At 43.7% G+C, this 12,813-nt stretch overlaps 1 protein-coding gene across 6 annotated transcripts in view; it reads left to right on the top strand.

The window, feature by feature from the left end:
• The window catches only part of ABCC5 (ATP binding cassette subfamily C member 5), a 103,620-nt gene that overhangs the window by 30,353 nt on the left and 60,454 nt on the right, over positions 1–12,813 (top strand). For 5 of the 6 annotated variants that reach the window (XM_074404618.1, XM_003926942.4, XM_010337622.3 and 2 more), the window contains exons 3-5: positions 8,614–8,771; positions 9,272–9,427; positions 10,086–10,233. In XM_074404618.1, coding sequence (XP_074260719.1) covers positions 8,614–8,771; positions 9,272–9,427; positions 10,086–10,233 — 462 coding nt within the window. Of the gene's footprint in view, positions 1–8,613; positions 8,772–9,271; positions 9,428–10,085; positions 10,234–12,631; positions 12,707–12,813 lie in introns of all 6 variants that reach the window. The other variant, XM_010337627.2, reaches the window with a different exon arrangement.

Here is a 12,813-nt window from a genome sequence, read left to right as displayed (position 1 = left end):
ATAGGTGTGAGCTACCTTGCCTGGCTTCTTTAGCTTTATCTTCCCTTCTCTCTTTTTTTTTTTTTTTGAGATGGAGTTTTGCTCTTGTTACCCAGGCTGGAGTGCAATGGCGCGATCTCGGCTCACCGCAACCTCTGCCTCCTGGGTTCAGGCAATTCTCCTGCCTCAGCCTCCTGAGTAGCTGGGATTACAGGCACGTGCCACCATGCCCAGCTAATTTTTTGCATTTTTAGTAGAGACGGGGTTTCACTATGTTGACCGGGATGGTCTCGATCTCTTGACCTCGTGATCCACCCGCTTTGGCCTCCCAAAGTGTTGGGATTACAGGCGTGAGCCACTGTGCCCGGCATCTTCCCTTCTCTTAATGCTAATTTCCGTATGCAAAAAAGTTTCCTTTTCATGCTTGAACCTCTCTCCCTTTGGTACATTTCCGATTGTGGGGTAAATGGAGGCTGTCTCCCGTCGTAGCTGGGCTAAGTATGTCATATAATTTATGTCATTGCCGGGAAAGTTCTGCCTGTGGAGATGTTCATGGGTTAAGGCCATAAGAAAAAATAGTTTTGTTGGCATAAGATAATTGTTTTCTCTTGTTTTATTTATGATAACATGTGAGAGTGATTGCCAGCAGCCGAATATCTGTTGCTTATTGTTTTGAGAGACCTATCTCTGAAGGAGCTGGGTGCAGACACGGAATGGGACAGTGTTTCCTTCAAAGGAGAAGATCCTGCATCATATCCTGTATTTCCATCAGATGTTTCATTTTCCTGACTTGGGCAATGTGTAAAGATATGACAAAAAGATTGACAATTTGGGAAAACGTTTAGGAAAGAATAGCAGGGACAGGATGTGACTTGGAAACTGTTGCTTAGAGTAGCAAGGTTGGATTCTTTTTGATCAACAAATAGGCTTCTCCACACTCTTACTGTGAGAATTTCTACTCCATGCTTTGTTACATCAGAATTCTGAGGACTAGTGCTCTTTCAGCCACTTTTGTGGTGGTTTGTCAGGATAAAATTGCACCGAGTGCCTTGTTCTAAAGTCAAAGGCAGCACAAGAGCCCTGAGTCTCTGCCATCAGTACTGCAGAGCATCAGTACTGCCACCTCAGTACTCATGAGAAACCTGGGGAATGAAGGCTTGCCTGGCAGCTTTCATTTGAATCTTTTTCAAATAAGCCTTTGAATTTGGTATTTTCCAATATAGAAAGTAACTTACTACCTAGGAGGCGGTGAAACATGACATAGTTATATACAATAAAAGAAACAAAAACCATGCAATGAAAGGATTTCAAAAAATGTATTAAGTCCATTTACTTTGTTTTCTATTTGTTTGTTTGTTTTGAAATGGAGTTTCGCTCTTGTTACCCAGGCCGGAGTGCAATGGTGCAATCTCAGCTCACTGCAACCTTCACCTCCTGGGTTCAAGTGATTGTCCTGCCTCAACCTCCTGAGTAGTTGGGATTACAGGCATGTGCCACCACGCCCAGCTAATTTTGTATTTTTAGTAGAGATGGGGTTTCTCCACTTTGGTCAGGCTGATCTCTAACTCCCGACCTCAGGTGATCTGCCCACCTTGGCCTCCCAAAGTGCTGGAATTACAGGTGTGATCCACCGTGCCTGGCCCTATTTACTTTTCTATGAATAGGTTTTAGTGAAAACTGTCATTAGGCATCTTAGAGATGAAGAAAATGAAATGACTGTGTTATACACATAGGAATTGGCATTTTTTGGGTTCTCACCATCTGAAATAGTCTTAACATGTAAGAGGCACTTGGTAAGTTATTTGTTGAAAGAATGAAAGATGTGAAGATTATGGTTTCCTATTGATACTAATATGCCATGCACATGTAAACATACTGATGGATCACATGCCAAGTTTTCTTCTTCCGATGCCTCTCGAATATCAAAAAATGTTTATAAAACCCTTCTAACTCTTGAACTTGGTTCACCTAGAAAAGCAAAAGAACTAGAATAGCTAAAACAATTTTGAAAAGGAAGGATAAAGTTGAAGGCATCACACTATCCTATTTTAAGACAGTTTATAGCTACAGTAATCAAGTCAGTAGTATTGGTGGAGGGGCAGACAAATAGATCAATGAAGTAGAGTCTAGAAATAGACACATACAGCTGTGGCCGTTTTATTTATTGACATAAATGCAGAGCACCTTACCAGAGAAATGATAATCCTTTCAACACATTATGTTGGAACACTTGGACATCTATAGGCAAAAAAGTGAACCTTTGCCTAAACCTTACACTTTATACAAAAATTAACCCAAAATGGCCGGGCGCAGTGGCTCACGCCTGTAATCCCAGCACTTTGGGAGGCCGAGGCGGAGGGATCACCTGCAGTTTGGAGTTTGCGACCAGCCTGACCAATATGGTGAAACCCTGTCTCTTACCAAAAAAAAAAAAAAAAAAACCCAAAATGAACCATAGATTTAAATGTAAAACTATAAAACTTTTAAGAGAACACATAGGAGAAAATCTTCATGACCTAGGGTTGGAAAAAGAGTTCTTAGGCAAGACACTAAAAGCATAACTGTGAAATAAAAAGATTGGTAAATTAGACTTCAAAATTACAAACTTTTGCTGTGTGAATGGTTCTAACTAAGAAGATGGAACATGGCCATAAAATGGGAAAAAATACTTGCAAATCACATGACAAAGAACTTCAGAATATCTAAGGAGCTTGCTAAACTCAACACAAAAAAAAAATTCACTTGAAAAATAAGTTGTAATTTCAGCATTTTGGGAGACCAGGGAGGGAGGATTGCTTGAGCCCAGCGGTTCAAGACCAGCTGGGGCAACATAGTGAGACCCCTGTCCCTACAAAATAAAAATAATTAGCTGGGTGTGTTGGCATTCACCTGTAGTCCCAGCTACTTGGGAGGTGGGAGGATTGCTTGAGCCTGGGAGTTCAAGGCTGCAATGAGCTGTGATTATAGCATTGCTCTCCAACTTGGGCAACAGAGCAAGACCTTGTCAAACACACACACACACACACACACACACACACGCACACACACACACAGAAAATGGGCAAAAGACTTGAACAGACACTTTAGCAAAAAGAATGTAGGGATGACGTATAAGTACAGATAGATAGCAAACATTGTTCATTCACTATTAGGGTAGTACAAATTAAAACCACAATAAGATACTGTGCCAGACCTATTAGAATGGCTAAAATAAAAAATAATGCCAATACCAAGTACTGGTGAGGATGTGGGGAAACTAGATGTCTCATGCATTGCAATTGGGAATGTAAAATTGTACTGTGGTCAAGTAATTCCAGTGACAACCTAATATTTGAATAATAAATAATGTCAAGGTGCTTTATATACTTCTCGTACTGTCAAAAGTTAAACAAGAAGTGAGATCTCCACTTGAGGTCAGGAATGTGAGACCAGCCTGGCCAAAATGGTGTCTCTACTAAAAATACAAAAGTTAGCTGGTCACGGTGGTGAACACCTGTAATCCCAGCTACTTGGGAGACTGAGACAAGAGAATTGCTCCAACCCAGGAGGAGGAGGTTGCAGTGAGTCAAGACTGTGCCACTGTACTCCAGCCTGGGCAGGTGGCGGGGGGAGGCAGAGTGAGACTCCATCTCAAAAAAAAGAAATTTCCATTCTAATACACATTTGTAGTGGATATATTTTTCAAACCGAAATTACAGTTCCAGCAGTGTTTTCTAGACCTCAGTGACGTATGAAGGAAATTTCCATATTTCTTCTTTTTTCTTTTTTGTCCTCTGAGAAGCAATTTGTTTCAGTTCAAGAAATTCCCATATTTCAAGATCCATGTATTTTGGAAATAGTAGTAATGGTTGTATAGTATTGTGAATATAATTAATGCCTCTGAATTCTATACACTTAAAAATGGCTAAAATGGCAAATTTTATGTTATATATTTTGCCACATAAAAACAATCTATTTAACTGTAGCATTTAGTAGCTTCCACATAACTTTCCACTGGAAGTGATTAATCTGCAGTGTAATGACCTAATAAAGATAAATACCAAGAGAAGAATCTGATAGAATTCTGTAATGTCTTCCAAGAGATAAAAGGCTCAATTAAAAGCCTTTAATTCATGAATTATATTAATGGATTTAGCTCAGTATTTGGCAGTTCCTTTTTTTTTTTTTTTTTTCCTGAGACAGGGTCTTGCTTGTTGCCCAGGCTGGAGTGCAGTGGCATGATTTTGATTTTTTTTTTTTTTTGAGGTGGAGTTTCACTCTTGTCACCCAGGCTGGAGTGCAATGGCGCGATCTTGGCTCACTGCAACCTCCACCTCCTGGGTTCAAGCAATTTTCCTGCCTCAACCTCCTGAGTAGCTGGGACTACAGGCACGCGCCACCATGCCCAGCTAATTTTTTTGTATTTTTAGTAGAGACGGGGTTTCACCATGTTGACCAGGATGGTCTCCATCTGTTAACCTCATGATCCACCCACCTGGCATGATCTTAGCTCACTGCAATCTCTGCCTCCCTGGTTCAAGAGATCCTCCCACCTCAGCCTCCAAGTATCTGGGACTACAGGGTGTGCGCCACCATGCCCTGCTAATTTTTGTATTTTTAGTAGAGACAGGAATTCACCATGTTGACCAGGCTGGTTTCAGACTCCTGATCTCAGGTGGTCTGCCTGCCTTGGCCTCCCAAAGTGCTGGGATTACAGGTGTGAGCCATTGCACCCAGCCCAGCAGTACCTTCATGAAGACATTTGCGGAAGTAGAATTGTAGAATCTTATTTCAAATCAGCAGTCACAGATGAAGATTTGCAATCAATTTTGATGAAAGGGAAAACTATTTTAAACCCCAGTTAAAATAGTTATAAATAGTTATGGGGGAATAACAGTTCAAATATATATTGGGTATCTGCCAAAATGGAATGTATGCTGGGCCGTAAAGCAAACCTCAACAAATCTCAAAAGTCTGACATCATGTACACATGAAATGTTATTCCCCCACAAAAGATTTTCATTCTTCTCATCAGTAGATCTGTATTACAAAAAATTGTACTCAATTATTATAATATGGGTTGTGTCAACATTTTGTGGAGATTTGTTTTCTCTTGTAATAGGAGTCCCTACTTAATATCTTTGATTTTGCCTCTTAGCCTACAAAACTTATAATATTTACATCTGGCCTTTTACAGAAAATGTTTGTCAACCCCTAGCTTAAAGCATTGATTTTTCTTTTTTTTCTTTTCTAACACATGCTTTTAAAGAGATGCAGATTTCGCTCTGCTGTTCTAGCTGCATCTCAGAGATGTTGATGTGGTGCAGTTTTGTTCTGTTGAGCACAGAATGTGTTCTAGTTTCCATTTAATGTCCTTCTCTCTTTCCTTCCTTCCTTCCTTTTTTCTTTCTGTTCTTTCGTTTGTTTCCTTCCTTCCTTCCTTTTTTCTTTCTTTTGTTTCCTTCCTTCCTTCCGTCCTTCCGTCCTTCTGTCCGTCCTTCCTTCCTTCATTCCTTCCTTCCGTCCGTCTCATTCTGTTGCCCAGCCTGGAGTGTACTGGTGAGATCATAGCTTACTGCACCCTCAAACTCCTGAGATCAAGCAATCCTCCCACCTCAGCCTCCTGGGAAGTTGAGATTATTATATAGGTACAAATTGTCAGGCCTATTTGATGTCTTCTTTTGCTCACATTACTTAGAAGTATATTGCATAACTTCTGAGCATTTGGAGATTTTAAAAATCTTTGTTACTGAGCTCTAATTAAATTCTAAAGTGGTCAGGGTGCATATGTACATGATGTCGGTCTTTTGAGATTTGTTGAGGTTTGCTTTATGGCCCAGCATATATTCCGTTTTGGCAAATACCCAATGTATATTTGAAGTGGCATTTTAAAAATCTTTTGTCTTCTTCTGAAGCTTTGGATATTCAAATAAGGTTGGTCCCTGTAACATTCTGTACCTACTCTGTATGGATTTCCAGTTTCTACTCACTCAGAGTAGGTGTGCTTGTATTTTTAGTGTATCTTTCTCCTTTTCAACCCAGTAGTTTTTTTCCGTCTCTTTGTGGTTATATGCAGCTTATAAGTAAGAAAAACCTTTGTGAGGTGCTTGAATCTGAGCAGTCCCCATTTCATTATTAAGTGCCGTAGTCCCTAACCACCAAATCAAGTGTTGGCCCTATCATAAGGGCTTCACATGAGAACGAATGTGTTTCTTGTTGTTGACTCTTGTTGTGTATTATTATTCTCTTGAAGCTGGTCTGACTGTGCTTTGCAGGGCTATGTGCCTTCCTAATGCCAAGAAGTTACCCAAAGATACTTAACTGTGCTGTGAACGAAAGCTCGTGTTTGATCTGCCCAGGCATCCAGCTGACCCTGTATGCAAAATTCTACCCTATCAGTTCTGTTACTGTTTAAGTTGCCTCTATTCTTTGGTGGGAGAAGAGGTGATGTATAAAAATAGACTGTTTTCTACAAGGCTCGGTGTGTTAGGTGCTAAACCACTTAGCTTTTTCTTGATGTGGGGATCTATTCCCCTTGCTTTATTCCTTCTTTTAGAGACAGAGTCTTGCTCTGCCACCTAGGCTGGAGTGCAGTGGTATGATCATAGCTCACCACAGCCTCCAACTCCTGGGCTCAGGTGATCCTCCTACCTCCACTCCTGATTAGCTGGCACTACAGGCACACATCACCATGCCTGGCTGATTTTTTTACTTTTTGTAGAGATGGTGTGTTGCTGTGTTGCTCAGAGCGGTCTTGAATGCCTGAGCTCAATTGATCCTCCTGCCGTGGCCTCCCAGAGTGTCAGGATTGCGGCATGAGCCACCATGCCCAGCTAAGATCTGTTTTTTACTATTTCACAATAGTTGCTGGAAATATTTGTAATAATGTGACTTTCATTGCTAAGCCAGAAAGGAAAATGGGGAAATTGAGGAAAATGAAGCTTCTGCTTCTACAGCAGAAAAAAAAGTGTAAACCAGGCGTCCCCAAACTTTTTACACAGGGGGCCAGTTCACTGTCCCTCAGACCGTTGGAGGGCCGCCACATACTGTGCTCCTCTCACTGACCACCAATGAAAGACGTGCCCCTTCCTGAAGTGCGGCAGGGGGCCGGATAAATGGCCTCAGGGGGCCGCAGTTTGGGGACACCTGGTCTAAACTTTTGAATTACTTTTAGAGTAAATGGGGATAAGTGTGTTCAGATTCTTGACCCACCTTCTCCTGCTGCCATCAGACTGAGAATGCACTCTTGGATGCACTTTTGTTAATCTAATTTGTGAATATTTATACACTTTCTAATTAGTAAGTACATGTAACTTTATGTTTCAGCTCATGAGTGCCTCTGCTGCACGCTGCAGGAAGTGCACTCTGGAGCTCTTCAGCTGTGCAGCCAGAATGCGAACTCATGTTCTGTTCTCCCTGCCGCTGATGAGGCAGGGAGGCGTGTGTACACCCAGGCTCCTCTTGCTTGGCAGGGCTGTTTAACGGGGGCTGATGGAAATTTTTGTCATAGAAAATGGGCAATCAGATTTGTAGTTAGTAGTGAATTAATTGACTCTCAATCCATGTTGGAAAACAGAAGTTAAAACATTTGGTAATAAACATGTAAATTTTAGAAAGTACAACACAAATTGTGGCCCCTAAGCCAGGCGTGGTGTCTCATACCTGTAATCCCAGCACTTTGGGAGGCCAAGGAGGGTGGATCACTTGAGCTTAGGATTTTGAGACCAGCCTGGCCAACATTGGTGAAACCTCGTCTCTACTACAAATAGAAAAATTAGCCAGGCATGGTGACACACACCTGTAACGCCAGCTACTTGGAGGCCAAGGCATAAGAATTGCTTGAACCTAGGAAGCTGAGATTACAGTGATCCAAGATCGCACCATTGCACTCCTGCCTGGGCAACAGAGCAAGACTCCATCTCAAAAAAAAAAAAAAAAAAAAAAACCATAACAGGGCCGGGCACAGTGGCTTACACCTATAATCCCAGCACTTTGGGAGGCCAAAGTGGGTGGATCACAAGGTGAAGAGTAAGAAACCAGCCTGACCAACGTGGTGAAACCCCTTCTTTACTAAAAATACAAAAATTAGCTGGGTGTGGTGACAGGCACCTGTAATCCCAGCTACTCAGGAGGCTGAGGCAGGAGAATCGCTTGAACCCCGGGGGTGGAGGTTGCAGTGAGCCGAGATCATGCCACTGCACTCCAGCCTCGGTGAGTGAGACTCCTCTATCTCAAAAAAAAAAGCAAAAACAAAGAGTGGACCCTAATATAACCTGTGGACTTCAGTTAATAGTGAATTCATATTGGCTCATCAGTTGTAACAAATGCACTACACTAATGGAAGATATTAATAATAGGGAAAACAAATGGGGCGGACAGGGGAGGTTCGGAGGTATATGGGAACACTCTGTACTATCTGCTCAGTTTTTCTGTAAAACTTAAAGATGCTTTAAAAAAGTTTAAAATTTTAAAATATCTAGCTTAATGTTCCCCAGTGGGTTCAAATTATACAAAGTCAGTGTTTAACCTTCTGAGCCTTGGGATTTCTCAGTTCAGATGAGGCCAGTTTGCAGTGTGAGCCGTTCCATCAGTTCCCTTTGCCTCTCGCCTGTGTGTTCACCGTGCTCTCGACTTTCTCCCTATCTGCTGGAACAGTTGGAATGCCAAGATGCCTTGGAAACAGCAGCCCGAGCCGAGGGCCTCTCTCTGGATGTCTCCATGCACTCTCAGCTCAGAATCCTGGACGAGGAGCATCCCAAGGGAAAGTACCATCACGGCTTGAGTGCTCTGAAGCCCATCCGAACTACTTCCAAGTAAGACACCCTGCTATGTGATGACAGGGAAGCATCAGAGGCATTTTTGAACATTCAGGCTAAGATTAGATCAGCTGGGTAGACCTGTCTTCAGTCAAGAGCTCTGTTCACTAAACAGTGTCTTTTTTTTTTTTTAATTTTGAGACAGAATCTTGCTCTGTCACCCAGGCTAGAATGCAGTGGCATGATCTCAGCTCACTGCAACCTCCGCCTCCTGGGTTCAAGCCACTCTCCTGCCTCAGCCTCCCAAGTAGCTGGGATTACAGGCGCCCGCCACCACATCCAGCTGATTTTTGTATTTTTAGTAGAGACGGGGTTTCCCCATGTTGGCCAGGCTGGTTTCGAACTCTTGACCTCAAGTAATCCGCCCACCTCGACCTCTTAAAGTGCTAGGATTACAGGTGTGAGCCACTGCGCCCAGCCTAAACAATGTCTTTTAAATACAGGCTGCCCTCTCCGTGTGTGTTGACAGCTTTGTGATTTCAGTTTTCTCTCCTTAGACACCAGCACCCAGTGGACAATGCTGGGCTTTTCTCGTGTATGACTTTTTCGTGGCTTTCTTCTCTGGCTCGTGTGGCCCACAAGAAGGGGGAGCTCTCGATGGAAGATGTGTGGTCTCTGTCCAAGCACGAGTCTTCTGACGTGAACTGCAGAAGGTAGGCGCCTCTGGTCCACTCTCATCTCCCCCATGCCAGGTGCGCAGGGCCTGAGCTAGGAGTGTAAAGTCCACAGCTCCGTGTCTCTAGAGAGCCGAGCTGTCCAGTGGAGGGAGGGCGGCCTGGGGATGACTTTCTCTTTGCTCTTTTGCTTTATCTCCTATTTCACCTTTGATCCTGTTTTAACCACGGGCTTTCTCTCTCTCTCTCAGCCCCGCTTCTCTTCCTGAGTCTGCAGGGAGATTATGTTGCTGCCTTGTGACAGAATACATTTTTGTGGTAGCTGATTGTCATGATTAAAATCTAGTTTACAACTTTACATTTTACCACAGGAACCTTCAGAAAGGGTTGGGGGCCCCTGAGAAAGGAAGTTCTTATTCACAAATAAATGCATTCAGGGAGAATTTTCCTGGGTGGAAAGGAAGGCTTTTGCTCTCATCCTTTTCTGTATCCTGAGAGGCTCCCTAGACAGGGTAAATGTGCAGTTCCCCAGAAAGGGTATTTTTTCCCAGAAGGTGAAGACCATGCACATAATTGTAAAGGAGAGACTTGTGTGAGTGGTGGCAAAACCTGGAGACAAAAAGTGGCGCCAGGCGGGGAGCTAGGTGTGCCCTTCTTCCCGGGGAGATGTGTAACGAGGACGTGTGCCCTTGTTAAGACTAGAGAGACTGTGGCAAGAAGAGCTGAATGAAGTTGGGCCAGACGCTGCTTCCCTGCGAAGGGTTGTGTGGATCTTCTGCCGCACCAGGCTCATCCTGTCCATCGTGTGCCTGATGATCACGCAGCTGGCTGGCTTCAGTGGACCAGTAAGTTCTAACCATCCTTTCCGACAGTCTCCAGGGGCCCGGCCACGGCCTGCTCTAACACTCTGATTCTGTTGCAGGGGTTGTGCTCAGCTTTGGGCTAGGTAGCAGTCTTAGAGATGCCTTCAGGTCTGTTGAAAGGGGTTGATGGATTTTGGAGCGAATGATGGCCTGGCAACAGCTGGCAGGATGAAAGGGCAGTGTTGCCAGAGAAGACGTGTAACTGGCTGGATGTCCTGGGCGGGGGTGAAATGGAGCTGATTCCAGTTCTGCACAGGACTGTGCTTCTTGGTTGTGTGTTGACATCGAATGACAGTTGGTGCAGGCAGATGTGTCTTGCAGTGCTGTGAGTGGGCGAGAGCACGTTGTGTGGCCCGGACTGGTGAGCCAGGCGCTGGGGACATACCGAGTGCCTAGAGGCAGAGTTATCACGCGTTTGGTGGGTCCGTGGCAAATAAGCCCTGAGAAAACTAGAGGACGGTCGAGGTTTTTAGAGTCTGACCTGGAGTCTATTTAAGTCTGGCTTACAGTGTGACTGTGTGGCAAGCATTGGGGTGGCAGCCGTGGTTTCCCCCAGTCTGTACTGATGCAGAGTAGATAAGAGAGCCTTTGACGTTCAGTCTGTTTCTTACACCTGCTGTGCTGCCTTACGCTTGAGACCTTGATTCAATCTATTCTCTGCACATTTGCCTTGAGGCATCGGAGCGTAGTACTGCTTGTACTGTGCATTTTCCGTGTGTGGGTAAGCTGGAGGTTCATGGTTTTGGTAAGTATATGCCTAAGATGCATGGCGATTAGGTAAAACTAATTTGCAATTTTGTTTTTGTTTCTGTTTTTTTTAATGTTTGATGACTCTTGTTCAAGTTTTGATCTCTTTTCTGAAGCAGAGAACACTCCTTTTCTGGTGTTGGGTTTCTATATTATTAATAATTGACCAACTAACATACTTTATTTAAAAGTTTTAAGTAAGAAGGACCATGTAACTGAAACGTTATGTTACGTTGTGTTGTATTATGTTATTTACCAAAATGGCAAACATTTTCATAGAGCCAGCTTCCCCCAAGAAGAGCTTCTGTCATTGTTTCACTACAGGGCTGGTGGCTGCTCCGATCTTACAGAATTCATTCATCTGGGTAGCACCATATGGAGGCTTTCTGAATAAAGCGATCGTGGGCCTTCCTGATTTTGTTTGGCCAGTGCACAAACTTCATTGGCTCCCCTCTAAAAAAAAATTCCATGGATTGTCGGGATTTTTTTTTTTTTTTTTTTTTTTTAAAGTTACCTGTGCATCTTCAGCTTGGTGGCGTTACAGTCACTTCCCTGAACATCTGTATATTCCTCAGTCTCTCACTCATGGTGCAGAACACTGGGATACTAATCTCTAGGAAACTGTTCTAGATGCCAGGGAAAGCTAAGAGCCCTCCTTTAACAGGAAAGCAGCAGCATGCTTTCCCTTCTCTCTGCCCTTTCAGGAAAGAGCACCTTAAGGCCGTGTTATTTCATGGGATTCTGTCCTAGAACTGAGAAAGCAATAGACCCATCCACAGTCTCTTTTATAGCTTTAAAAGTGTAAGCAATACAGACTTCCTTTTTGGAACTCCAGTTCTGATCCATTTCTTTTTAATTGGAAATTGAAAAACCAGGCTGGTTTAATACTAGCAGTGAGTAAACCTCCTGTCCGTGGACTTAAATCCTTTTGAGGAGCAACCATTTTAGATTTCTGCAAGCTTTCTAATCTGGCACGACTTTCAAACTGGCTTAATCTGTTCTCATAGAAACCTCTGTGAGAACAGACCGCCCACATACGGCCTCCCCAAATACAGCATTATTATTTCTTGTCCCCGCTCGGGTTTCACTGAACCTTGGTAGCCATACACAGAACAAATGAAACACAATCAGGTTGTTGTGTTTGTTTTCACCTGCTGGTCAGCTGATGCTGACGTTTACGCACCAAGACGATCCAAGGCTTTGGTGAGACCGGTGGACTAGCGCTGTATGTACGGGGCGCCGGGGGCCATAGTGTTCATGGGGTACTGCAGTCTCTAACAGTATGGCCCTGACCCAACACACGTGGCCACATTCCTACACCGACAGAGATGCCCTGGGGCCTTGTTGGATTAAGACAGTTCTAAAAGACCAGGCCTGACCTATGATCTGTGTATAAAGAATTAGCATCACACCGTAGAGCTGCAAGAGAAGGCCACCTCCTGCAGTGCTGTCTCTTGGTGAATGCTAACTCTGCTCGAGGGCCTTTTGGGGAAAGAACAGTGTAAAACCCTTAGAGAGGTAAGTTTCCCACCCTTCCAACCTCTCTCCACCTGCAGCTTGCTTGGTGCTGTCAGGATCTGGATTTGGGGGGAGTCTCTCTGTAGTGGTACCAGTGACAGAAGCTGTTCTTTAGAATTTTCAGGATGGCTGTATTCTGCGGTCAGAATGAGAGAGTCAAGCTGGGCAGAATCTCTCGCCAAGAGTTCAGGTAAGGTAATGTTTATTCACTGGGAATGCTTTCCACAGCCAGACAGCTATGCTAACAGTCTCAAGTTTTCTTCCAGTTTGTTTAGACTTAAAATGATAAATTTGTAA

Source organism: Saimiri boliviensis, chromosome 8, assembly GCF_048565385.1.
Source record: "Saimiri boliviensis isolate mSaiBol1 chromosome 8, mSaiBol1.pri, whole genome shotgun sequence".
Taxonomy (NCBI): Eukaryota; Metazoa; Chordata; class Mammalia; order Primates; family Cebidae; genus Saimiri; species Saimiri boliviensis.
The sequence above is the reverse complement of the archived record's forward strand: the minus strand, read 5'-3'. Positions and strand labels throughout refer to the sequence as shown.